At 32.4% G+C, this 25,111-nt stretch overlaps 4 protein-coding genes across 7 annotated transcripts; 1 reads left to right on the top strand and 3 right to left on the bottom strand.

The window, feature by feature from the left end:
• Positions 1-3,475: 3,475 nt before the first annotated feature.
• Positions 3,476-6,225, top strand: LOC103502730 (cytochrome P450 734A1-like). The gene is made up of 5 exons (XM_008466781.3): positions 3,476-3,905; positions 3,991-4,214; positions 4,302-4,552; positions 4,665-5,073; positions 5,410-6,225. The coding sequence occupies exons 1-5, from the start codon at positions 3,608-3,610 to the stop codon at positions 5,842-5,844; spliced, it is 1,617 nt and encodes a 538-aa protein (XP_008465003.2). The 5' UTR covers positions 3,476-3,607; the 3' UTR covers positions 5,845-6,225.
• Positions 6,226-8,599: 2,374 nt separating this feature from the next.
• LOC103502731 (uncharacterized) lies at positions 8,600-14,026 on the bottom strand. 4 transcript variants are annotated; one of them, XM_051080662.1, is made up of 5 exons: positions 13,838-14,025; positions 12,337-12,774; positions 11,299-11,930; positions 10,319-10,498; positions 8,600-10,179 (listed from the first exon to the last, which is right to left on the bottom strand). In XM_051080662.1, coding segments are annotated over exons 2-5 (1,224 nt in total). In that variant the 5' UTR covers positions 12,748-12,774; positions 13,838-14,025; the 3' UTR covers positions 8,600-10,178. The 4 variants fall into 4 exon arrangements, with proteins under 4 accessions (XP_050936619.1, XP_016903305.2, XP_050936618.1 ...); XM_017047816.2 differs by having other exon boundaries at positions 8,975-9,020; positions 13,838-14,026; XM_051080661.1 differs by lacking the exon at positions 13,838-14,025 and adding an exon at positions 13,544-13,709 and having other exon boundaries at positions 8,975-9,020.
• A 3,298-nt stretch (positions 14,027-17,324) lies between these two features.
• Positions 17,325-17,994, bottom strand: LOC127144873 (uncharacterized). The gene has a single exon (XM_051080660.1). It carries the CDS (start codon positions 17,658-17,660, stop codon positions 17,415-17,417), a length of 246 nt encoding a protein of 81 aa, XP_050936617.1. The 5' UTR covers positions 17,661-17,994; the 3' UTR covers positions 17,325-17,414.
• Positions 17,995-18,294: 300 nt separating this feature from the next.
• Positions 18,295-23,483, bottom strand: LOC103502733 (protein arginine N-methyltransferase PRMT10). Its single transcript, XM_008466786.3, has 8 exons — positions 23,198-23,483; positions 22,846-23,038; positions 22,505-22,610; positions 21,552-21,741; positions 20,333-20,518; positions 20,143-20,226; positions 19,728-19,952; positions 18,295-18,583 (listed from the first exon to the last, which is right to left on the bottom strand). The coding sequence occupies exons 1-7, from the start codon at positions 23,399-23,401 to the stop codon at positions 19,773-19,775; spliced, it is 1,143 nt and encodes a 380-aa protein (XP_008465008.2). The 5' UTR covers positions 23,402-23,483; the 3' UTR covers positions 18,295-18,583; positions 19,728-19,772.
• Between the last annotated feature and the right edge of the window lie 1,628 nt (positions 23,484-25,111).

Raw genomic sequence — 25,111 nt, 5'->3', positions numbered from 1 at the left:
AATAATTTTGATCGAAATAATACCTTAAATCTACTAACTTATACTTCAACGACCAACCAAATATGCTATAGAAACTCTCTAATGTAACCCTAGACGTGTTTCTAATATGTAATATGGATTATTCTCTTTAGTAATAAACTATTCTTTTTTCATGCATAGACGAATAACTAACACATTGTTATTATATAAATTTTTGTGTCAACTCTATATGTACTATTTACACTTTTGTCCACTTATATTCATTTGTAGATTTCATAACATAAACTACGTACGTCTCTGTCTAGTTAAAATTTTATTTATAGAGATTGCAGTAGCTAGTAGAGACAGGTATAATTGGCTAAGAAAAGTAGAGAAAGAAGGGCATAAAGAAGAGAAGAAAAAGGGAGAGGGAGAGCTTTTTCAGAAAGGAAAAGAAGATGTGTTTATGTGTGAGAGAAGTTGACTGGTAGAGGAGTTTTGGGGGCAGCCATATATAAAAAAATGATATAACTCTGAAAATAAGTTGGGTTCAATTTGGCTTCTTTTGTATGGCAGTTTTGTTGGCTGATGTGTGGTGATTTGTCATATGCCAGAAACTCATCTCCCCCCCCCCCCCCCCAAAAAAAAAAAAAACAAAAAAAGTTTCAATAAATCTTCATCTTCTTTTATTATTTTTGATTTATTATAAAAAATTTATATTTCTTTTTTCCCTTTTGGTTGTTGAGATCACTTTATAATTTTGTTTGTATGTACTTTCAGATATCACCTTTTTACATCTTGTATTTTTCATAAATCATAAATTTAGTTTATTACCATTGATTTTTAATAATAATAATGGGTTTTGAATAATATTTAGGAAGAAACTGTTAATATATAAAAAGAATTAATTATAAAAGCAAAAACGATTACTTTAATTAAAGATTTAAAGGTCATTTGGGTGGTAGTTACCAACCTAATATTTAGTATTATACGAATTTTCTTGATACACCTAAATGTTATAAAATCATACAAATTATTCTATGATATTATTGAAGGTGTGTATAAAATTGGTTGAGATTCTCAAGTATGGAAAAATAAATACTAAAGTTAAGTTTTTTGTTTAATTTGGAGGTTACAATTTGATTGGATGTTTAGTGTGTGGAAAATTTTAGACTCATTGAATAATTATATGTCAAATTTGGAATGTTAGGTTTAAAGTATAAAATCTATTTTTAGTATTATGAAAGAAAAGAACATTAGAGGTTAAAAAGAAAAACTTGGACTTGTTTGCTAATTACGTGTGTTATTTGAATTGATTTTCCATAATTAGTTCTTAGAATAATCTTTCAAACACACCCCTTCTAACTTTAATTAGTCATTACTCTAAATCTCTAATCAATATGCTTTTCTTTCGTGTAAAATCAATTGTTTTTAAAGTTTGATTTATCTTTTCTCATTTCAAATTTGAAGACATTATTTATATAAGTATATATAAATGTGTGTGCAAGATGAATTAATAGAAACTTAGAGAGATATATATATAGTAAAGATCGTTCATTCTTATCCTTACGCTACATATATGACATAATGTGAAATATCACATTCTTTTTCTTGCCATTATCTTGCTGTCATCTTGTCTACAAATACATGAATCATATTTTACTCAACTACTTCTATAGATAGAGATAACCTATGCTTATATTTATCTTTCCATATGCTAAATTAGAACTATATAAAAAAAGTATAATATTCTTGTTTATATTATATATGACGAGACAAACAACTTAAAAACTTAATTTTATAATGGAAACATTGAAAATTGAAATTAGATTCTTTTTTATATTTTTGTTTTCATTTCATCTTGTTACGTTTATTTTTTTTTTTTAAAAAAAAATTAAATTTGTCTTTTTAGCATTCAATTTAATTAATTTATTGATTTTAGTGTATATTAGCATTTTGATGACATAGGTTAGTATGTGACGATGATGTCTTTACATTTCAATTTACTAATTTTAATAGCATTATTGTCATGACACGGCATTGTCGTATATATGTTGAAAAAATAGGAAATGAATTATTATAAAATATCCTCATGAGAAAGTTTATATAATTAAATGCATATTTTAAAAATACCAAATAATTGGAGGAAAATGTTCCATCCAATATCCCATCATTTAGCCCTACTATAAATTTTAAGTATTGAAGAATGTTATCTCATGTACCCATTAGATCAATTTTTTAATCGCTTTTATGTATATGCATGGTAGGGCTCTTATACTCAAATTCAATTTTAATTTACATTGTTTTTATGTAAAGATATACAAGCTGTTTGATATTGACATGTACAAAACCATGTATTTCTATGCTAAAAACTTACTTTTAAATAATTAATACATATAGAATATAAAAATCAAACTCCTAATTTTGGAACATCTTATTCTTCCCTTTCTAATTTGACCCCAAACTTATGCTTATATATGAAAATAAATTTAAAATAACATTTTGGTATTAAATCCTAATCATCATTAATATTACTAAATTTTGTTTTTATTTTTGACTTTTATATTCAAAATATATGATCGTATTAAAAATTATAAAATCTTAACATGGATGTTAACAACTTTTATCAAATTTAAATAGTTACTCTTATGTTTGTTATCTATTTATTTCACTATATGTATCGTCATTTTATTTAATTTTTTCAATAACTTTGAAATAATCATTATTCAACAATAATCCATATAAAGGTGATTCAAGATATAGATCAAGAAAAAGGTTTATGATCTCTTAACGCAACGTAGAATACTCGTAAACTCATCTCATTTTAAATCTACATTCCTTTCATTCTTTATGAACACATAATAAAGCCAACATCTTTAAGCATATGACTCATCAACCATGTGTCATGGAGTCGATCCAACACATATTCTCATCAAACCATAACTTATCATGAAATTATTATGTTTTACTAACATATATTACTGACACGCAAACCTCTAACTTGAATATTACTTAAGCACAAAACAAAGAAAATTCTCCAATATTACTATATATGTAATATAGATATAATTAATACTACACCATTCTACCTATTATCGTTAATCGTATCACATTTTTTTAGTTCAACAATTATGATAGACAATGATCCTAACAAAAAAAAAAAATACACGTTTGAATTATACTATACACCCATATTCTATATATATATATATATATATAAAAGTATAGTTAGTAATAAAAAAAATCCAAAAAAGATCAAAACTCTTTTCATTATACTTTTGGAGGTGGGCTCAGTTATATCATATAATAGAATAGAATAATAAGAGAGGCCAACTTTTTTTTTTTTTTCCTGTAATAATAATGGAAGAAAAAGGACAAGAGTAGTATTCCCCTTCAAAACAATATATAAAAAATTAAAATTTCTTTTTATTTATTTATTTATTTTTATTTTTAAGAAGAAAAAAAAAGAAAGAAAAAAAATCGTTGACCCTCAGATTTGCAATTGCGGCCCCTACGGCGTTGGGCGTTGGGCTTTGTTGGTGTGTTTGTGGGTTTTTTGTTTATTTAAAAGCCACAATAGAACCCAACATTTTAAGTAAAATTATTATAGATATTACCCATTTCTCAAGAGAGAAAAATAATAATAATCATGAAGGAGGTGAAGATTGAATCTCCGGCATGGTCGGCGGCGGCGGTGACGACGGCGGTGTTGTTGATCTTCATTATAAGTGCAAAAGTTGGTTTGGTTTTATGGTGGAAACCAAAGAAAATAGAAAAACATTTTGATAGACAAGGAATTAAAGGCCCTCCTTATCGTTTCTTCATTGGTAATTTCAAAGAACTCGTTTCTTTGATGCTCGCTGCTTCTTCCCATCCAATGCCCAATTTTTCTCATAATATTCTCCCTCGCGTTCTCTCTTTTTATCATCATTGGAAGAAAATTTACGGTACGTTTTCATTAATAATACCACATTATTACTCCATTCCTCACCGGATTCTCTAATTAATTGTTTGTTTGGATTGACTTTCTAGGCTCTACTTTTCTAATTTGGTTTGGACCTATTGTTCGAGTTGCTGTGTCTGACCCGGACATGATCCGAGAGATCTTCGCCACAAATTCCCAGTACTACGAGAAAAACGAAGCTCATCCTCTTGTTAAACAGCTTGAAGGCGATGGTCTCCTCACTCTCACGGGCCAAAAATGGGCTCTCCATCGCAAAATCATATCTCCCACTTTCCATGTGGATAATCTGAAAGTAAGGTTTTAGCTAGTTATTGTTGGTTTAATGTATATATGTTTTAAGCAGTTGAGTTATATGAGTTTTGGAATTGTGTGGGTATAGTTGTTGATTCCGTTGGTGGAAGAAAGTGTGGTGGAAATGGTGGAGAAATGGTGGTCGATGGCGGAGAGTGTGGAGTCGAGTGAAGTGGAGATCGATGTCTACGATTGGTTCCAAACCCTAACGGAAGATGTTATTACTAAAACAGCATTTGGCAGTAGCTACGAAGATGGTAAAGCTATATTTAAGCTTCAAAATCAACAAATGATATTAGCTTCACAAGCTTTTCAAAAGGTCTTCATTCCTGGCTATAGGTAATTAATAATTAATTAATTTTCTTCTTCTTCTTCTTCTTCTTCTTCTTCTTCTTCTTTTTTTAATAAGAAATTCCTTTTTGGGATTTTCTTTTTGTTTTAATTTTCACAGATTTCTACCGACAAGAACGAATATAAATTCATGGAAATTAGACAAGGAAATAAAGAAATCATTGATGAAATTAATCGAGGGAAGAAAAGGGAACTTAGAAAAGAAGAATTGGGGGATGAATGAAAAAAGACCAAAAGATTTGTTAGGGTTGATGATTCAAGCTTCTTTGTTAAACAACAACAACAACAACAATAATAATAATAATTCCTCCATTACTGTCCACGACATCGTTGAAGAGTGCAAAAGCTTCTTCTTTGCTGGCAAACAAACCACTTCCAATTTGCTGACGTGGACTACTGTCTTGCTGGCAATGCATCCACAGTGGCAAATTCAGGCACGTGACGAGGTCATTAACGTCTGCGGTCCACGTGCCCTCCCTTCTAAACATGACGTCTCTAACTTCAAAATCGTAAGCCCCTCTCTTGATGCCTCTATTAATAAGGTTAAAAATACCATTTTATCCTTCATATTTTGACTTCACAATCACAACAATAATTATATGTATCTATTATTCATCCATTAAAATAATAGCTACCATAATAATAATAACTAATTTGTTTAAGCAATACATTATAATTGAGTATATAGGGTAAAAAAAAAAAAAAGTTAAAAAAATTATTAGTTTTGTCATTTTACTAATAAAAACTAATAAACTCTCAGCTTTTGGTTTACGTTGCTTGGTTTATTTTGATGGATATTTCTCTTTTGATTGGTGGGGGGGGGGGGAAATGATTGGGTGTGGCAGCTAAGCATGATACTAAATGAATCCTTACGATTATACCCACCCACGGTGGCAACAATCCGACGTGCAAAGGCTGACGTGGAGCTAGCGGGACGAATGATCCCACGTGGGACCGAGTTTTTGATTCCAATCATAGCCGTTCATCACGATCAAACCATATGGGGGAACGACGCCAGCGAGTTCAACCCAGGGCGGTTCTCTGAAGGAGTGAGCCGAGCCGGAAATCACCCAGCCGGGTTCATTCCATTCGGACTGGGTGTCCGTACATGCATTGGCCAAAATCTAGCCATTTTGGAAGCAAAGTTAACCATGGCCATTATACTTCAACGGTTCACATTTCGTTTGGCTCCCACTTATCAACATGCACCCACGGTCCTGATGCTTCTTTATCCACAATATGGAGCCCCCATTATTTTCCAAAAGATACCCTTCATTTAAATTTTTTAATTTCACCCTCATTTTATATATATATATATATATATTTATATACATAATTTAACCCCATCATCATCATCATCATCATTATTATTATTATTATTATTAATCTGGATTAGTATAGTTAGATCATTACCAAATGGCTAACATTATTATAGGCTACCTTCTTGATCAAATATATATATATATATATTATTCTCTCTAGAATTTGCAATTTAATTAAGGGGGAGATTTCTGTATTCAATCAGTGTTTAAATTTTTAATCTCTTTGTATACTTTTTTTCAGAGAGATGTTACACAATTTTGGTATATGTAATGTTCATTTGTTGTTTGTCAACAACTTATATTATTGGGTAATTAGTTAAATTGGTGTGACATTTTAATGTCTATGATTTATGTTATGGTTTGGATCATTGGATGGTACCCAAATTCATTATTGGCCTTGAAAGAAATTTTTGCCTAATAATTTATTATCTATATCATTTAAATCAACAATAAACTCAAAAGCTTAAATAACTAAGAAAGTAACACTTTCACCTGCCCTTTATTTTATGTACTAACAAAAATTAAAAAAACAAAAGATGAACCATTACTAAAACTCAATATTAGTTGAAAAAGAAAATGATTTGATTTGATCTGAAGGTTAAACACGAAACCTTCATGCTTTGTACCATTTAATCATTAACGAAGAATTTATTAGATGCAAACAATCCGATTTTTTTACAATATCACGTTATTGTATAGATAATAAATTAGTGTATTGTGTTTATAAATCAATTTTTAAATTGACGAATTAGAATTATATATGATTACCCTAATTACTATATTAAAATGATAGAATTAGGCATAGAGTTATAAAATGATTGTATTAAAACAAATGAAACAGATTGATATGGAATCCAGTTAAGATTGAGAAACCCTATAGAAAAGAAAAATGAGAGAGAGAGAGAGAGAGATGTGGGAATTTTGCATTGGAAAATCCAAAAGAATAATTTTTTAAAGAGAGAGAGAGGGAGAGAGAGATTTATTTATTTGGGTAAAAGACAGAGATATTCCCAAAAAAAAAAAAAAAAAGGAGGAATTTACTCCATGACTGCGCTTTGTTTGTCACCTTAGTAGCAATCTGTATAGGAAAATGAAACCTAATTTCCTTTAATTTACACTTTAGCTCTTAGGTTTATTTCATCTTAATTAATTAGTCTCCATTTTCAAGAGAAAATTTTCGTGTAAGATCTTGTTTACGCCATCCTAACTTAAACTTTATTATTAGATACATCGTAATCTAACTTTTATGATTAATTATAATATTTTTGAATCTTTAGGGGGGGTGGGGGAGTGTTTAATTTGTTTAATCAAATATATACTTTAGGTTATTTTGGTTAATTAATTAAATAACAAAGCATGCTTCCAAGCATGTGGTGTAAACCATGATTGCTTCATGTCTCTAATCTCTAATCTCTAATCCCTAAATCTCCTTTTAATGCAATTAAAAATATATATTATCATGCTCTCTTTCATTGATTAATTAAATTAATCCTCCTTATTAATTTAAAAAAAAAAAAAAAGTTAATATTTGAGAGAATTTGTCTTGTGTCTTGTGTTTCTATTGCACATAATCAAATAGTAATAACAAATTTGCACTTCTCAAGACAACTAATATTTTCATTATGTAATTAATTGCATTGGCAAAAAGTTAAATAAAGGCATGTCTTCTTGATCTCTTTCTCTATCCCATATTAGGTTAAATCATAAATTCGAATCAACCGTTTAAAGAAATAAAGAATTAAGATTCAATCCTATGATTTTATATTTCTTTTTAAGAGAACTTTATTAATCCACAAGGATGAGTTCCAACTTGTAAGATTCAAACTTTCTCAAAACTAGGATCACATTTGTAATTTAGTCTACATATTATTGCTTTGATTATAGTTTTCTACTTTATAAAACAAGAAGTCAATATCTTTTTAAAACCAGAAAAATAGCCTTTAAAAAATTTTGATTTGGTTTTTCAAATTTGACTTTAACATTTAAATATGTTGTTTGTTGATAGGTTGTTAGAAGATTTTTTTAAAGACGAAACGTCGATTTCCGCGTCCTAAACATTAAAATTTATAACCTTTATAAACTTCTTACTCCTTTTGTTTCAAATATAGAATTCTAAACTTCCTATCCTGCAATATTTTCTAGTAAAAAGCTATGAAGGAAAATGCTAAAAAGAAAGAGGAAAAAACAAAAGAAAACATCAATTTACATCGGAGTTGTATCAATTGAAACCCTTGACTAATAATTATATCCATTTAAACTTGAAACTTTAGATGTTGTATCAATTTAAACTTGAAACTTTGACAACCTATAACTACATTAATTTGAACTCTCCACTATCTTTTATTTGAATATACTTATGAAAATTGAAGGTCTAAATTTATATATTTATGTAATTTCAAAGTTTAATTTGATACATTTGTGAATGATCAAAGTTCAAATTGATACAACTAATTAGTTTGCAGTTTAAATTACCACGACTTCAAAATTCAAAGTTTAAATTAATACAATCATTAGTTTATTGGCTAAATTGATATAACCACGTGTAAATTGATATTTGAAAAGAAAAGAAAAAAGGTAGTAGTAGGGGAAGGTGCTCCTCCTAATTGACAGGAAACAAATTCATGTGTACTATTTACATATGATATGTCTCTATCTCTCCACCATGCCATGATTGTGTGGTTCAGATCAGACACAAAGAAAACACAGAGAAAAATATAAAAAGAGATTTGTTTAAACAATTCTATTGGAAAAAAAAAAAAAAAAAAAAAAGGATCCCCTTGGGAATATCAACCATTAATCCCTAATCAATATAAGTAATGGCTTATGTTTCCCAGACTTGGGCACTTATGCCAAAGCAAAAGAAACTGCCTAATAATACCTCTACCCTTTGATTAAAACATCACACTTCTAAATTTCCCTCTCATTTCTGAACAGAAAGATGATTCCCACCATATCTCAGTAGTGCTGCAGTTACACCCACAGGTCATACCTTTTATTTTAACTGCCATATGATTACTTGTATATACATACATATATATATATATATATATATATATATATATGCATTGTTGAGAAGACTTTAGTAGGGGGTCTGCAATCTGCCTCATGTACTTTCTATTTTGCTTTTCAAAACACTGTGTGATGAGATAAAGGTGACAACAACAAAAACAAAAACAATAACAACAACCATTTCTCTTTTCTCCAAATAAAGAATCTATAACTGTAACTAAAATACAAGCACATATCAAAAGAGAGAGACAGAGATGCCAATATGTGATGGGACTTCCTGACCACCTCTTTCTTACTTGCTTGCTTCAAAGAATCAAATTATGTTCAAAGATTTAACAAAAAGATACAAACTTTGAATTCTTTGTCAATACCCAATTAAAGGATTTGCTTAATTGGTAATACGAATGGACAGAGAGAGAGTTGTGATTGTTTTTGTGGGGGAAGATTATGGGTAATATGAGATGATTAGAAGAAGGGTACTGGAAGGAGACATTTTTCTATTATATCTATATCTCTATTAAGTGGCAGTGTGAGAAAGGGAGCAAGATCACATGGGAATGCCAATCAGAAAGAGTTGCTAATGAGACAATAGCAGAGGATTTGGTGGAGCCCCATAAATGCTGGTGGCCTTTTCCTTGTAGGGTTCATGCCCATCAACCCCCCTCTTTCTTAAGATCTCAAAGACAAAATCAAAATCAATTCACTTTCCCATCAACAAAACCCACTTCTTTTTTTTTTCTCTCTCTCTCTTTCCATTTTTCTTTTGTTTGTTTTATTAAAATGCAAGGTATGTATGCAGAAAACAATGACTACTTGGCCACTTTTTAAGATGCCAATCTTCATACTCTCTCTCTCACTCTCACTCTCACTCTCACTCTCTCAACAATTTGTTCTTTTTTATGCATATCACAACAGAAAAAAAGAAAAGAAAAAAAAAAACTAAACATTTATCTCGAGCTGTGAGATTGTTTTCTTTGTCCTGATACTAGACCATGACATCTTCCTTGAAATATTAAGAATAAAATATTTAGCAAAAGAAAAGAGGGCCTGTGGGTTGGTTTTACTTTCTTCTGTTAAGAGAGAGAAAAAGTATCCAAATGATGGATAATTGAATTTTGATGAGGAACCATCAAATGGGTTACTTGGGTTTTGTGTGGAAAGAACTCCTCTGTTTCGTTTGGTACTATACTACTTGAATCTCAGCGGGCTGTTAATAATGGGACCTCTAGTATGGCCACCGCCGGAAACTCTTTAAAAAGCTAAGGCCTTTTGTTTAGATGCTGTCTTCAGAATGCAAAAACCATAAAAACAGAGTAAAAACAAATCCCAGGTAATAGCAATATCCAACAGTAAAAGAATTTGAAAAATAAATGGTTGAATATGATAGATATATCCCTGACATGGTTAAGTGAATTTACATTACCAAAATTTTTCACTATATGAAGCCGGATATCTGTCGTGGACTGTGGTGCTGTGGTCGTTATGCAGTTGGTTTTGTATACCAAGTTGAATATACAAAGTGATTGAAAGGTTTAAAGTATAACCTTTCGAGCATTCGCCATTGCTTGGCATCGAGAAGACTCTGATCTCGATCTTAACCAGCCTGAAATGGAGAAATGTAGTGAGGAACCATGTAATGAAAACAGTGGCTTATCAGTCATCACAAATAATAACCTTAAATAACATCGCTCGCAGTGTCAAATTGTTTTGAGATTACAATCTCTCAACAAGATTTTACTAGATAACGAGTTTATGTTAGTAAAGGTTTTCTTAAAAACTTAGAAGTCCACAATCTTATTTCATGCGTAAATATTAGAGAACATGATTCTAATGAATCCGATGGCCAAAAGCTATTAACATGATCATTTATTCTATCAGTGAAAGAATAACACTACAATGGCATAAGTGCCTCCCAACAATTTTAGACAGAGTTCTTAAAAGTAAGCGACAGAAAGCAAAATTTTCTTATTATTTTCATATCTCAGTTTCCAAATGGAAGCAATCAACGTCTCTATAACAACAACTTCAACTGATTCCAGAAATGAATCCATGAAGCATAAAACTCAACTAGACTAAGGAGCTTGAACAAAATCAATTGTTGGCTATGTTGTACATTTAGTTTATATCAGAAATGCCTACTGTAGAAACATAAGAGAAGGAATCACTATGAGAATAGTGCTGAAGAATAATATATATGTAACAGAAGCAAAAGAATATATCCCCAATCATTTAATTGGAATACTGGTATCTGCAGAAATTAAATATTTTAACTGCATTAAATGTTCATCATTTGATATGTTAAGCGAAAGTCGAAGATTTGTGATCAATACTTCTTGATCCCAACTCAAAGGTCCTGATGCATGCAATGCCTCAATAGTGCAACGGTAGGCTTGTAACTCTAACCTATGGATTTCAGCTGCCAATTCTTCATTGATAGGGAGACAATGTCCTTCGTATCCCGATTGATGAGGTGATCGATCATCACAGAAGTGACCAGCAATTTGATCAGTCACACCACCAGACACATCACAGGGCATCTCACTTGAGTTGTCACTGTTGATGCTGCAACTACCAACAGAGCACATAATGCTATCTGCATCGTTCAATTCTCGAACAGGACTAACTAGTTCTTTACCCTTGATATCCAATTCCAAATACTCACCAAGTCGGTGATTCAGTGATGCAGCCCTATGTCTTTCACCCAGAGAATCTCTAGGATAAGAAACAGGATCAACCTGCAGTTTAGGTAACTCTGTTGGATTTGCAACAACCACCTTAACATATCTGCCCTCTTTCTCAATCAATCTAACTTTATGGTTAGCTCCATAAATTTCTTTAGACGGGCAATCAGTTGATCTCTTCAAAATTCTCACATTGTAGTTATCGTGAACATTTTGGTTCCTAATAGCAGAACGGTCATCTTTTTTCCACAGAGTTGTTCTTGAGTTTGTCTTCTGAACTTGAGAGGATGAATCGTGACAGTGGTTCAAAATTAGATTGGTATGGAGCTCCCCTCCATTAAAATTTTTACTTCCCTGCATGCAAAAGATGTTGCTTCTTCACTTATAATTTTATCAACACATGAAAACTGCAAGAGAATATAACATGAAATCACCTTAATGTTTTATCCATTTTCCCTCAGCATTTTCAAGTGGTTAGCGTTTTTCTACATGTACTTTTTGTGCTATAATAATAATGAGAAACTGAATCAATTAATAAATGGCCCTATTTCGGTATAATAATGTGTGCATAAAACCAATTACAAGTGAGGTATAAAACTGAATGTTGCTGAAGACATTAGTGCATATTCATCACGAAGACAAAAATTCAACAATGACAGCATGACCACAAGTTCCGCACCACACATGATAAGTTTTCCAAATCATATCCCATTATAGAACAAAAACTAATACAGCGGAACAAAAGAAGATAGATATTTACCTTTCCAACCATAACCCATGCCATATCATCATCTTTCCACGATTGTCTAACCCGGATATCGGTTTTCCTGACTTTAAACTCCCGAGAGGATCCAAGTAATCTGACAAGAATGTGCATTTTCCCCAAAACCTCAGAGACTGTGGCCAATTTCCATGAGTTGTTATCAAACACCTCTACAAGATCACCAGGAGCCCAAGCCCCTGAAAAGTCTAAATGAGTGTGGCAGGGCGTAATGACCTTTGGAGACACCTGCTTCACCATAGCATGGTTGTCGACACCCTTAGACTTAACATGTCCAGCTATATAGTTGGGGCCGTTGCTTCTTAATGCTTCCATAGAACATTGTGGTCCTAAAGCCACCTTCTTTTTGCTCAATATTTTCAACTTACTCCCTTTTTTGAATTTCATCATGTGTAGCCCAAATTACTGCTTCAAAATCTGTTATTTGGGGTTACAGAAAACGTGAGTTGAAGCAAAAATAGACACTATAATACTTTAAAAATTAGAGATGAAAATTTATAATATCTGAAACTTGCATCCTCAAATGAACGATTCAAATAAAACAAATTAATACAAACTTTAAGAATGATAAAACTAAGAACTCTTACTCCAAGATTTTTAGTTTCTCTAAACAAATTCATTCACTATGCAAAAAGTTAATGAAAAAGAGAGAGGGAATAACAGATCAACACAATATGTTCCAGGCTACGTCTAAAATATTCTCCATTGTAATGCACAAAAAAAAAGTGCCACAATTGTTTAACCCATTTCACATACCTAAATTTATTATTAGAACGTTAACATCATGAATAGTTTAGTCTTTTCAAGCCTTGATCTAATCGAAAACAACATCAAACACCTCCCATTCAATTTGTTTCATTCCTTTTCTTTTGTGGATTATCTCTAAAAAATCAAACATCAAGCAGTAGAATCACCACCACTGCTCATAGAATCATGCTGCAAAAATAAATAAAAGCAAATAAAAAGAACATTTACATCCAAAAGTTTCATCTGGGGTTGATCAGAAAATGTAATAAAAGAACACAAACTAATTTCAGTTACGTTGCTCCCCGGTAAGAGGGAAAGAGAAGGAAAAATCAAATAAAATCTTGAATGCAATTCTAACCACGTCTTAATAAACACAAAATCTTCATCAAAACAAGTTCATGGGAACTAATTGGTAACGATATCAATTTTTTGTTCGTACCAAATTATCCAAACCCATAATTTCCCTTGCGTTTTCCACTGTTTCCAGAGCAACCAAACACGAGCCAGACAAATTGAAAAATCCCCAAACAAGAAAAAGAAAGAAAGGAAAAAAAAAACCCAGCAAACAAAGGGAAATTCAAACACAAAAACGCTTAAGAAACCGAATGAAATTCAGAAAAATAGTAAGAAAAGAGCATCAAGAATTAAGTAACTGCTTGAAAATGCAAATATAGATAGAACCCAAAAGAAGATCGGTTTCAAAGAAGCAAAAAAGGAAAGAAATTTCACTAACCCTTTTGAATTTCAGAGAGAAATTTGTTATCCCACGATCGTCACAAGGCTGTTTCTTTTTCCTTTTTTCTTTGTTTTCGCTATCTAATTGTGCTTGTATTTTGTGTTAAGAAGAGTTTGTGTCGGTTCTTATATTGGATAATTAAGCGTGATTTGCTTTTAATCTTTAGGCCATACTAAGAAGGCCCAGAAAAAGAATGCAAATTTTTTCAAATTTCTTATTTTTTTTTTTAAATTCATTTCTTATATTATTATTTAAAAAAAAAAACTTTATAAATAAACAAAGAATAATAGTATGGTTTTTATGCCAAATTGGCAACAAACAACCCAAGAATAGCTTGTTGAGTTGGGAATTACCTGTTACTCCTTCATCAAAGCAATCACTATAAACTTCTCTCTCTCTCTCTCTCTCTTTTTTAATTTGAAAATTTCACTTGGGTTTTTAATAAAGTTTATTAATGAAGGTGGACTAAGTTAAAATTTGAGAGAAAAATGCAAATTATGTATACAATATGATGTAGGGGGTGAAAAAATGGAAGCTTGTGACAATTGTTGTATAATCAAAATCCATTAGGCAAATCATATACCAAACATTTAGGCAAATATTTAATAGTTTGGTGGATTTGATTTGGCCACCATTTCAATACCCCACTTCTAAAAATGATTAATATGTACATAAACACACACACACACACACACATATAGGCCATTTTTTTCTATAGAAAAGAGAGTTTATATATATATATATATATATATATATATATAATTATTCTCATTTTAGATTTTAGCTTTCACAATTGAAACCAAAGAAATAAGAAAACTAATTACCATATCAAGGAATTGTTATCATTTAGATGCTCATAAATTAGAATAAAATGATAAATTGGACTTATTCAAATTTTAAAGGTTTGTTCTCAAGATTCTCCTTTTGGATATTAAGAAAAATAAAGAGATTGTTACACTTCAATTGGAATGAACAATGGTTCAATTCTAATTTATGACACTACTTAAATAAAAATTTTAACTTTTTTTTTCTCTCTCTTTATCCATAAATGAAAATATCATCCGATGATGTTGATCATAGTGCTATAAATATGCTAAATATTAATTTTGGTTGCACTTTATTGCTTTCATTTACTGTCTAATTTTTTGGTTGAGATTATATGTCCTGATCAATATAGTACAACATTTGTGAGGATGAAAGATTGAACTTATAGATGAAAAGTCATGTTAATTACCGTCGAGCTAACTCACTTTACCGTTGAGCTAAGTTTACTTAGTTGTGCCTTAACCAATTGAATTATGTTTAAATTGAAAACTATAAATAAACATACGTTTTATATATATAATTCAATTGATGAAAATTCTGCTCAGAACTGTGTTTAATTGGTAAAGATGTATACATACCTTCATTCAAAAGGTTTAAAGTGAAAATAAAGATCGATTAAAAAAATTCAGTCCATTCGTCTATTATAATTTGCAACGATACGTAGATAAATTAGTATAAATTATTATGTACAATAGACCAAAAATGTATTACAAAGCTTCCAACATTTTCCATTCACCAAAGAAAATTGAAAAAGAAAAAAAAAAAAAAAGTTAGGCAATCGACTATCAAGAAATAGTTTATTGACGCTAAAATAAATAGTATCAAAATAATCAATGTTTCCTTATATATTATCCATAGAATCAAAGATTAGAGGCTCTCTTGACTTTACTTAGAATTTGTCGAGATTCCATATAAGGGAGGATCATATTCAAATATCTTAATTTATCTTTTCTCGATGTCACATAGCATCTCTTGACAATATATACTTGTCATCATGAACTTAAATTTTTTGCCAACATGGTATGATTTACCATCAAAGAACTTTTTTTCAGCTGACCTTGTATGGCATCAATAAAGTATATTTTTTTTCTAAATAATTCTATTTGTCGTTTAGGAACGTTACGTGGGTATAAACTAATCTTCTTAGAGTGAAATTGAAATCTCCCAAATCCAAGTAGATGGTTAAAATAAAAGAAAACATTGTATTTGGTTGTGTAGAAGACACCTCTAAATAGTTGCTTATAAGAGAGTTAGAGATGATCCAAAAATTGGAATATTCTTAGACTTCAATCACAAGGCTAACATATTGTCTCTTCTGAATGACTCTTTAATTTTCTTTAACTTTGATCTCAAAAACTACAAACATAAACAAGAGAAAGCTTTTAGAGAAACAATATTATATTTATAGTTACTAATTCTATATATATATTTTTTCCCCTTTTTCTATATTCTCAAGATTTGTCTTTGTCTTTCTCTCAAAAGAATATGTCTATAATATACATACTGTATCAGTATGACAGTAAGTAAGTGTAGAACTTTTACTGTATAATTGCTTTATTTTACTCTCTTTTTTCAAAAAAGAATTGTGTCCATAGATGCTTCAACAAAATACCCAATAACTATTTTCTAAATTTATGTAATGTGTTGCCTCATTGCACACAAAGAAATAGGTGTAGTATAATCTATGGAAAACGTCGGTAACATTTTTAGATAATCGTAATTGTAGTAAAATCTATCGGTATTGGATTTAGATTTCTATAAGTGATACTCTTATTATAATCTATCACTAATAAACTTTGAAAGTCGTATGTAAATAGATTTTGTTATCTACTAATACTTTTCACATAATAGTTATAAATGCAATTACGTTAGTATTATAACTCACACTTGGCTATTATTTACAAATTCTCGTTGTTTAACACGGACTATTGGAAACCCAATGACTACAATAATCTTTGAATGTAATAACCAACTTAGCACTCCAAATAACTCTTTTATCAAGGACATATTTGATCTTATATAAGGCTATTTTAAAGACCTAATATGAATTAGATTTTAAGAACAATGTGAATGAATGCGTGTATTAAAATAAAAATGACAAAAGGAAAGGAAAAGAAGAGAAAAGAAAAGAAAAAAAGGGAAGAAATTGAGTGAAGCAAGTGGTTGTGTGAGGTAGAGGTTGAGTAGGGTGAAAGGGTTGGAGATCTAATAAAAAGGAAAAAATGAGGGTTGTTGAGAGGAGAGGACAAAGTTTGGAGATTTAGCTTTAAAGCTTCAAATAACCTTAAGATACAAGTTATGTAATTTTTCTCTCCCTCTACCAATTCATAAATTTATATTTAATCAACATTCTTCTTTTTTTCTCTTTTCTAACAAAAATTCTCCTAATTCTGCTATAATTATCTCCATCAATTTCTTTCTCATCTCTTCTTATGTCACATTATGTCTTCATTATCATGGTTAAATAATAGAATATCATTGTGAATAAAGAAAGGCTTGAATCTAAGTTGGTCAAATCTTGTCTAGAAAATGTTGGAACTTTGAATAGTGATTCAACATAACTTTCGTAGTCTTTAGAAAAAATCTTAAAAGGTCATTTCAAACAAGCTTGTAATTGCATGAAAACCATAAAATGGAACGCAGGTTCAAAGCCACAAAATTGAAAAGCACATTTTTATTTCAATCCAACAGTTACTTGGCTGAGTGAAGAAAGCAGCATTGAGTTACATTATGGATCTATAATCAAAATTTACCTGGTTGAACAAACCCAGAGGATTAAAGCACAAAGAAACAAAGTAAGAGGGATTAAGTGAACTGCATTTTCTCCTGGAGACTTAAATTGCAACCCCATTTCTTTCTTGGCGTCACTATTACTCTTAAACAAGGGCAAAACACTAGAAGCTTCATTCTTCAATGGTGGGGAGCTTATGGAATCAGGCAGCAAGTCAACCGAGAATTCATCAAAGCTCCGAGAAGTGCTTGAAGACCTATACATTCTAAATGAGGAGTGCTGATATGGAGTAAAGGAAATGAGAAAGGAATGGCAGATCTTATACACACAAAAAAATGGGATATTTTAAAAGCCTGAAATTAAGGAGAATCAAGCTTAGCTTTTGCAGTAAAAAATGGTTTGGGAGAAGAGATTTCAAATCCCTAGAGTTGACAAACATGAATGATGCTAGTTGGGGTTCGGTACCTTCGTTAAAAAGCAGCTTAAGGAGCAACTAAAGGCAAGACCATAGGCTTTTTCACGTGAGGAAAATGTATATAAAAGAAGAAATAACAGATTAGTTTAATCCAGTGCTTGGAGACTGCTTACTCAAACGGATATTCCCTCTAGATCGAGTATCTTGTTCATAGAATCAGAATAATTCAACAAGGATTCAAACAAAGCTTCAAGAAGCGTCCTCAGAAACCACTTGAAGTTCCTGCATATTATATACAATCAATCCAATTAAAGGAGTTTGATTGCAAAGAACCAATATAATCTGAAATCAATAATAGGGAAGGAAAAGAAAACCAGCGGTTAACGCACTGTTATTGAACAGGCAAAATCCACGAGATAACCCGGTAGTGAGACCAACCTACATGGAAACTAAGAACAAATTCTTCCTCGAGGAACAAAATAATTCAATTCAAAATTACACTAATTTTCATCAAAGAATTGGACAACAGTTACCCTTCTATCTTTATATTCCCCCATTAACAGGAACATCAATGCCTTGTGTATAAAAATGTTTTACACATCAAGAGTGCAAATGATCAAGTCTTATTACAACAGCAAAGTACAATACTAGTTATCCAAAAGTAGAAGTCGTGTCGGAGTCGTTAGTAATCCGATCAGAGTCAAAATTCAGGTGCTGCTTCCTTTCTTTACTTTCCACCCTCTCTCAAAAAAGCAGTCGGCAGCTTGCACACCTATAAATGGGAATCAGTACACAGTTAGCAATAGTAACGAAAATAAATCACAATAATATTTATTGAGGTTGGATCAACGACAATAATATTTATTGATTCACTGAGTTCTGAGATCATACATGCTAGATAGTATTATAAGTAGTAATGATGATTATAGCACAGCATGGTATTGAAAATTAAATCAAGATATGAACAAGAGACATTATCTTACGACCACCCATTCATATGATTTAAAAAAATGGATAATGGAATATCATTGAAACCCAATGTTCACAACTCCAAGCCTCCGCACATGGTCAACGTCATTTTTTAAGTACCAATTGTTTTAAGTTTGAACTAGGAAAAGTGAATTGTCTCATCTTGAAGTTTGGGGAAAATTAGAATCTCGAAGTTCTAGATGCTATAATTAACAATGAAGAAGAAATATAGTAAAATAGATAAGAAAACAAATGAACAAACGAACCACCCACCAAATAGAATAGCATTGTTAAAACAAACTACCCCAAAGAAGTCTTCATTTCCTACTTGGATGTTAAATTAATTTGGTTATAAACTAAGGAGTCGGGACACTTTAGTTTGGCTAGTGCATTTGTTTTTTTACGTTTGTTGGACACGTATCAAACGCTTGTTAGTGCAATAAATGTGAAAAACATTAAACGTATGAAGTCAAAGTGCATCTGACATTTGTTTGATATACATCAAACGCTTGTTGAGGCTATTACTAAATAAATTTGAGAGCAAGATACAACAAACCTGCATAAATTAATTGACTTTGAATTTCCATCTGGTATAAAAATGATTGTCTTTGACATATCTTTATCCTAGATTTTTCTAAAAAATGAAATTGTGTGTGCCAATGTCGAATCGTATTCCTGTCTCATATTTGTAATTGTTCTTAGATTCTAACCTTCCAAATCATGAAAATGGAACCAGAAAATGCACAAAGAAATGAGATGGTCAAATGCTAGTAAAAGCATGGTTAATTGGACACGACACCATGAATAATTAACAGAAAAGCGGGTAATAATTTATCAGGAAACACTGTTAGATGAAATGGAATCAGAAAATTGTTCAGATCATATTGGCTTATGCCGATCCCTGAATTTTACCTCAGACACCGCACAAGAAGAATGTCTGCACATACCTCATCTACTACTTGTATGTATATTCTTCTGTAACTATTTCATCTTCACTCAATGTAAAACTTATTTGTGAATGGTTGTTGATGCAGCTTGCCAGAAGGTTGGTTGATTTCACAGCCAAACTCAACCTCCATTAGCCGATGATTTTCTTTGGAGCGCTTCATAAAGAAGGAAACCTTCAATTCATCTCCTTCACTGACCCAAATGGGAGGATGCAAGAGGAAGACCTGCAAATGAAGAAAAACACAAAACTGGAATAACAACATTTCTTTGTGCAAACCAAGAAGTAATCTATCAAAGGTGGATAAATAAAGTACTCGTTTACAGAGAATTTGACATAGGCAGCATAAATTAAAAAAAGATGATGGCCCAAGGCAAGGATTCAATACAACATATTCGTTGACTTTTTATACAGACCTGTTGTCCCCAGTGTGTGCCATTACTAACGCTGGGAGCAGTTGTCAGCTCAATCTCTAATTGAGCTGGATCCTCGTTTCTTCCCTAGTAAACCCAAATTGAAAAAGTTATGCAACCAATGAACCAAAAGCAAAAACCTGGAGCAAGCCAAGATTATATGTTTCAAAAGAGAAATGGAAGCTCAACTTACTCGAAAATGGACATCAAACCATCCGCCATATCCACAAAATCGTGTGTTCTCTGAGTTGATTGATGACAAAAAGCTTGATTTCACTTCAAGAATCTCATCGACAGTAGCAGTCAAACAATCAATGTCCTTTATAACGGCTGCTGTCCCAATAACTTGTTGTGGATGAAGGTTGTTCCACAGTGATGTCTACAAATATTAACAGAACAGTTTGCAACGTTATTAAGGAGTTACAAAAGCAAATCCCAAATCTATCAAAGTAATTCAGGTAGGTGATAGAGGGATAGCCCATTAATGTTCAAATAGGGTTCATAGGAACAACTTGCCAACATATGAAGAAGCCACAATTCAAAATAATAGTTCCTATGAACCCTATTTCAACATGGAATAGTTTGAAGAGTTGTTGCTTTATCTACCAATCGGTTAGAGATGGATAATGATTCCCCCCTGTTGTTTTTGGTGGGAGATATTTGTAGTGTTGTGTAGGCAAGTTTAAACCTATAGATGCTTTCTGAAACTTTTTGATGATCCTGTCACTTCTGGTTTCGTGCAGTTCATACATAAAGGTGGTATCTACTCGGAGATTATATGAACCCGGGTAAAAGGCTTTTTTGTTTATAACTCATTGATGATGGGCGGCACATTCCTGACTAGTTTAGATGAATTGATGGTAAAATTACGTAGGTGCATGCATATATTCATATTATTGATAGTTTTGAATGCCTCACAGAATTTTGAAAATAGATGCAGTATTCCCCGGTACAATTTTTGGTCCTCACAGCTCCATGAATTGAAAACCATTGAAGTGATTTGTATTATTGATAAATTTGATGAGCTATTTGGTGATTAAAAAAGAAATTTTGTAAGTTAAAGGAATTGCCTGACATATTATTTTGAATTGTGGCTTCTTCGTATGTTTAATTGTGAGTTAAAGGAATTGTCTGACATACGAAGGACCTTGTCAATAATCACTAAAAGACGTTCTCTTGGCATGTGAAAATGAACAAAAACAGACATATATTTGGAAAAACAACGAGGAATGTGTAAATGATATGTTCGACCAACCTATTTAAAACTGTTTGTCCTGTAAATCTAGACAAGCTTGATTATGAAACATAGTTTAAAAACAACCAAGATATTTGTCTAAAAGAGAACATGAATGCTATTAATTAGAAAACTGTAAGGAACTAAAAGAACTCCCATCACCAAATCTGAGACTCACCTGAAGGTAGTATTTTCTTTGCTCTTCAGAGAATGGTTTCGTTAAAACAGACATGTCAACTCCATAATCTGTTTTGGTATCGGCGACAAAATTGTACCAATCATCCATTGCTCCTTCATAATCATTCATTTTTTGATCTCCCAATTTGGACCTAATCGGTGCCACCCACATGCGTGCATGACTAGGATACCTGGATAAACCAATCTTTGTTTTAGATAGTTTGTACAATATGTCAGACAATTCCTTTAACTCACAAATTTTCTTTTTTAATCACAAAAAAAAAAAAAAAAAAGCTCATCAAAATTATCAATACAAATCACTTCAACGGTTTTCAATTCATGGAGTTGTGAGGACCAAAAGTTGTACCGGGGAATTCTGCATTGATTATCAAAATTCAGTGAGGCGTTCAAAACTATCAATAATATGAATATATGCATGCACCTACGTAATTTTACCATCAATTCATCTAAACTAGTCAGGAATGTGCCGCTATCTTGATCCATCATCAATGAGTCATAAATAATAAAGCCTTTTACCCGGGTTCATATAATCTCCAAGTAGATACCTACCTTTATGTTAAGAAATGCACGACACCAGAAAAACCATGCAAATTTTTCTAGTAACAACATCAAAAAGTTTCAGAAAGCATCTATAGGTTTAAACTTGCCTACACACCACTACAAATATCTCCCACCAAAAACAACAGGGGAGAATCATTATCCATCTCTAAATGATTGGTAGATAAAGCAACAACTTTTCAAAACTATTCCATGGTTTAAAAATTCTACTGTGATGGTAATAGTAATAATGAAAAACAAGATTATTATTTTACAACAAAAAGTAAATTCTCCCTTCACGAACAAACAAAAAAATGGAAAGACGAAAGAAAAGGATGTTGAGGGGGAAATTAAAACTTTTAATAGGAAATAAATCGTGATACTTCCAATGCTTACATCACCCCGGATGGCTTCAACCAGTGGTCACGTGCATAAATCACAGAGTCAAACATAGATTCCCGCAAGAGAAAATATCCCATCCACTCAGATATAATGACATCAACTGAAAATCAAAGAATAAGCAAAGTTAGACACAAAACCAAATTACCGTACTCTTTGCTCAAAGATTAGTACATTTATAATAAAAGCTTCAAAAGCGCATTAGCAGAACTCATTTTAACTATGTTTCACTGATGAGAATAACAAAGTATACAGTTCTATCCTTTGATTTTCAGTGTATCTAACGTATTTTCGTTTTGTACAAAAATGGAGGGAAAACGATGGTGCTAAGTGCTAACCTTTCTCTGGAAGGACAACATCCTCCACAGATCCCTCGATCACATCAATTACGTCCTGAAGGTTGTTAGCTTTAACGAGTGCACGGGCATGTTCCGACATCTTAGTTGCTTCCACTGCATATACCTTCCTTGCACCTGCTTGTGCAGACCAAATAGCTAGAATCCCACTCCCGGTTCCCACATCTAATACAGTCTACTCCAAGAAAAATAAGTAAAATCAATGGCTATTCCTACCCCACACACAACAAAAATAGCTGAAGTAAAGCTGAAATAGTTATGCTACTGAAGAACCGATTCTTTCAAAGTGACCCATCGTTGAAGCAGTAGAAATGTGAAAAGAAAAGAGACGAACCTTTCCTTCGAAGTGATGCTTGTTCTTAAAAATGGCATGGAAGTAAGCGTCCATGCGAACTCGGTCACAGAGCATCTCCTTCTGGTGATACAGAAAGGCGTAAGTGCAGAAATACTGAGCAAAATCGACGCCCTTATCGACCTGCAGGCCACCATTGCTGCCGGCGCTCCGGTCCCCGAGGACGCCGTTTGAGGAGCTTCCCATAACACGGCGATCCGTTAGCAAGCAGAAACCGAGGGAAAAGCGAGGGCGAGAAACCACAACGAAGAGCTTTCGAATTTAGGGCAGCGGACTACTTGGAGTTCTAGTCTTCTGTACTCGATTATAGATATGTTTTCTCACCTTTGCTAATGGAAACTCGACATGTAAGAAATAACTTACGTCATCAAAATTTTGACTTAACGTCCTCCGCAAAAGTCAAAAATATTTGCTCATTTCCTGTCTTCGACTTAATTATTTCACCTCGGGCATTATAATATGTTAGGGTGCGTTTGGGGGAAGGGTTGATTTAGGGAAGGGTTAGTGTTAAGATAAAACTAGTGTTAAGTTAAACCTAGTTTTATCATAACCCTTGTTTGGGGAAAGGGTTTAAAAAGGTAGTTTTATGATAATATGTGTTTGGAGTAAGGGTTAGGTGAGAAGAGTTAATGGGGATTTTATGATAAAATGTGTTTAGGGGAAGGGTTAGGTGGGGAGGATTAATGGGGATTTTATGATAAGATGTGTTTGGGGGAAGGGTTAGGTGGTAGTTTAATGGGGATTTTATGATAAAATGTGTTTGGGGGAAGGGTTAGGTGGGTAGTTTAATGGGGATTTTATGATAAAATGTGTTTGGGGAAGGGTTAGGTGGTAGGTTTATGTGGATTTTGTGATAAATTTTATTTGGGAAAATTGTTAAATGGGTTGGGTTAATTAATTTTTTATGTGGTATAATATTCTTAAATTAAATTGTAAATATCATAAAAAAATTATTGCATATTTTTTTACGAAATCCTCGAATCCGTCTTATTCTCCTATTTTATTTGTTGTATGTGTAATGTTATTAAATTAATACATACAGTTGCCCAAATTAAAATAAATTTGTGAACATATTGTGATAAATTTATTACAATTAATTTTTTATAAAGATAAAAAAATTATTCAATATTTCTAATCGGCAATAGCGAAGTCATCCAATTTTAAACCTATATAAATAGCCGTTATAACGCTTTTGGAAAATTGTGACTATTTTCTTTCATTTAAAATAAACATTACCAATGAGGAAAAGAAGTTCTTGACAATAGAAAATGCATAAATAGTCAACATCATACAGAAAAAAACGTAAGGAAATAATAAGCAACACAGATCAGTACAAACAGAAACTATCTCTCTATGTCTCGTAGGAGAACTCTACAGAATCCCTCCCTTTCATCCTCAGGCATGAGTACGAAACCCCGAAGGTCGTCCATACGAGACAAAAGATGCCTTTACAATAACGCCCTATCCAAACTCGTAAGTTCTGGCATCTCACGCAATATGCGGAAAAATTCCGTGCGCACGTGGTTGTCATTTGCAAGGTTGCGTGCTGGCCACTCCGCAATCTGCCTGAGTTGCTCGTTTGTTTGGTCGAGCGCCAGATGTATCGCTTCAAGCTCAAAGTCTCGCTGACTTCCCCTCTTCCTCTTCGATCCACTTGATCCGATCCTACCCTCTGAAGCGCGAGAAGGTCGGGATGCACGTACATCGTCCTGCGAGATGTCAACTCCCTGGCTGTACACGGGCGGGAAGTCCTCGTTTCCATCCCCCATATCAAATCTGTCATATCCGCCACCTGGCTCGTTAGACCCCACGTCCGCGAATGTCTCAGCGAACCGACCGATCGCCCTATCGCGACCAAATACATATGTAAGCTCGTCGTAATACGGGAATGGTTTG

Source organism: Cucumis melo, chromosome 2 (genome assembly GCF_025177605.1).
Source record: "Cucumis melo cultivar AY chromosome 2, USDA_Cmelo_AY_1.0, whole genome shotgun sequence".
Taxonomy (NCBI): domain Eukaryota; kingdom Viridiplantae; phylum Streptophyta; class Magnoliopsida; order Cucurbitales; family Cucurbitaceae; genus Cucumis; species Cucumis melo.
The sequence above is the reverse complement of the archived record's forward strand: the minus strand, read 5'-3'. Positions and strand labels throughout refer to the sequence as shown.

Excerpts from the sequence above, each read along its gene's own strand:
- LOC103502730 (XM_008466781.3), top strand. The coding sequence starts at position 3,608 with ATGAAGGAGGTGAAGATTGAATCTCCGGCATGGTCGGCGGCGGCGGTG. Across the intron at positions 3,906-3,990 it reads TCATTGGAAGAAAATTTACG|GCTCTACTTTTCTAATTTGG; the intron begins GTACGTTTTCAT and ends TTGACTTTCTAG. Across the intron at positions 4,553-4,664 it reads GTCTTCATTCCTGGCTATAG|ATTTCTACCGACAAGAACGA; the intron begins GTAATTAATAAT and ends TAATTTTCACAG.
- LOC103502731 (XM_017047816.2), bottom strand. The coding sequence starts at position 12,747 with ATGATGAAATTCAAAAAAGGGAGTAAGTTGAAAATATTGAGCAAAAAG. Across the intron at positions 11,931-12,336 it reads CATGGGTTATGGTTGGAAAG|GGAAGTAAAAATTTTAATGG; the intron begins GTAAATATCTAT and ends TTTTGCATGCAG. Across the intron at positions 9,021-10,318 it reads TCATATAGTGAAAAATTTTG|TGTTTTGAAAAGCAAAATAG; the intron begins GTAATGTAAATT and ends CTCATCACACAG.
- LOC127144873 (XM_051080660.1), bottom strand. The coding sequence starts at position 17,660 with ATGTATAGGTCTTCAAGCACTTCTCGGAGCTTTGATGAATTCTCGGTT.
- LOC103502733 (XM_008466786.3), bottom strand. The coding sequence starts at position 23,401 with ATGGGAAGCTCCTCAAACGGCGTCCTCGGGGACCGGAGCGCCGGCAGC. Across the intron at positions 21,742-22,504 it reads TTGAAGCCATCCGGGGTGAT|GTATCCTAGTCATGCACGCA; the intron begins GTAAGCATTGGA and ends TGGTTTATCCAG. Across the intron at positions 20,519-21,551 it reads AAAGAAAATACTACCTTCAG|ACATCACTGTGGAACAACCT; the intron begins GTGAGTCTCAGA and ends TAATATTTGTAG.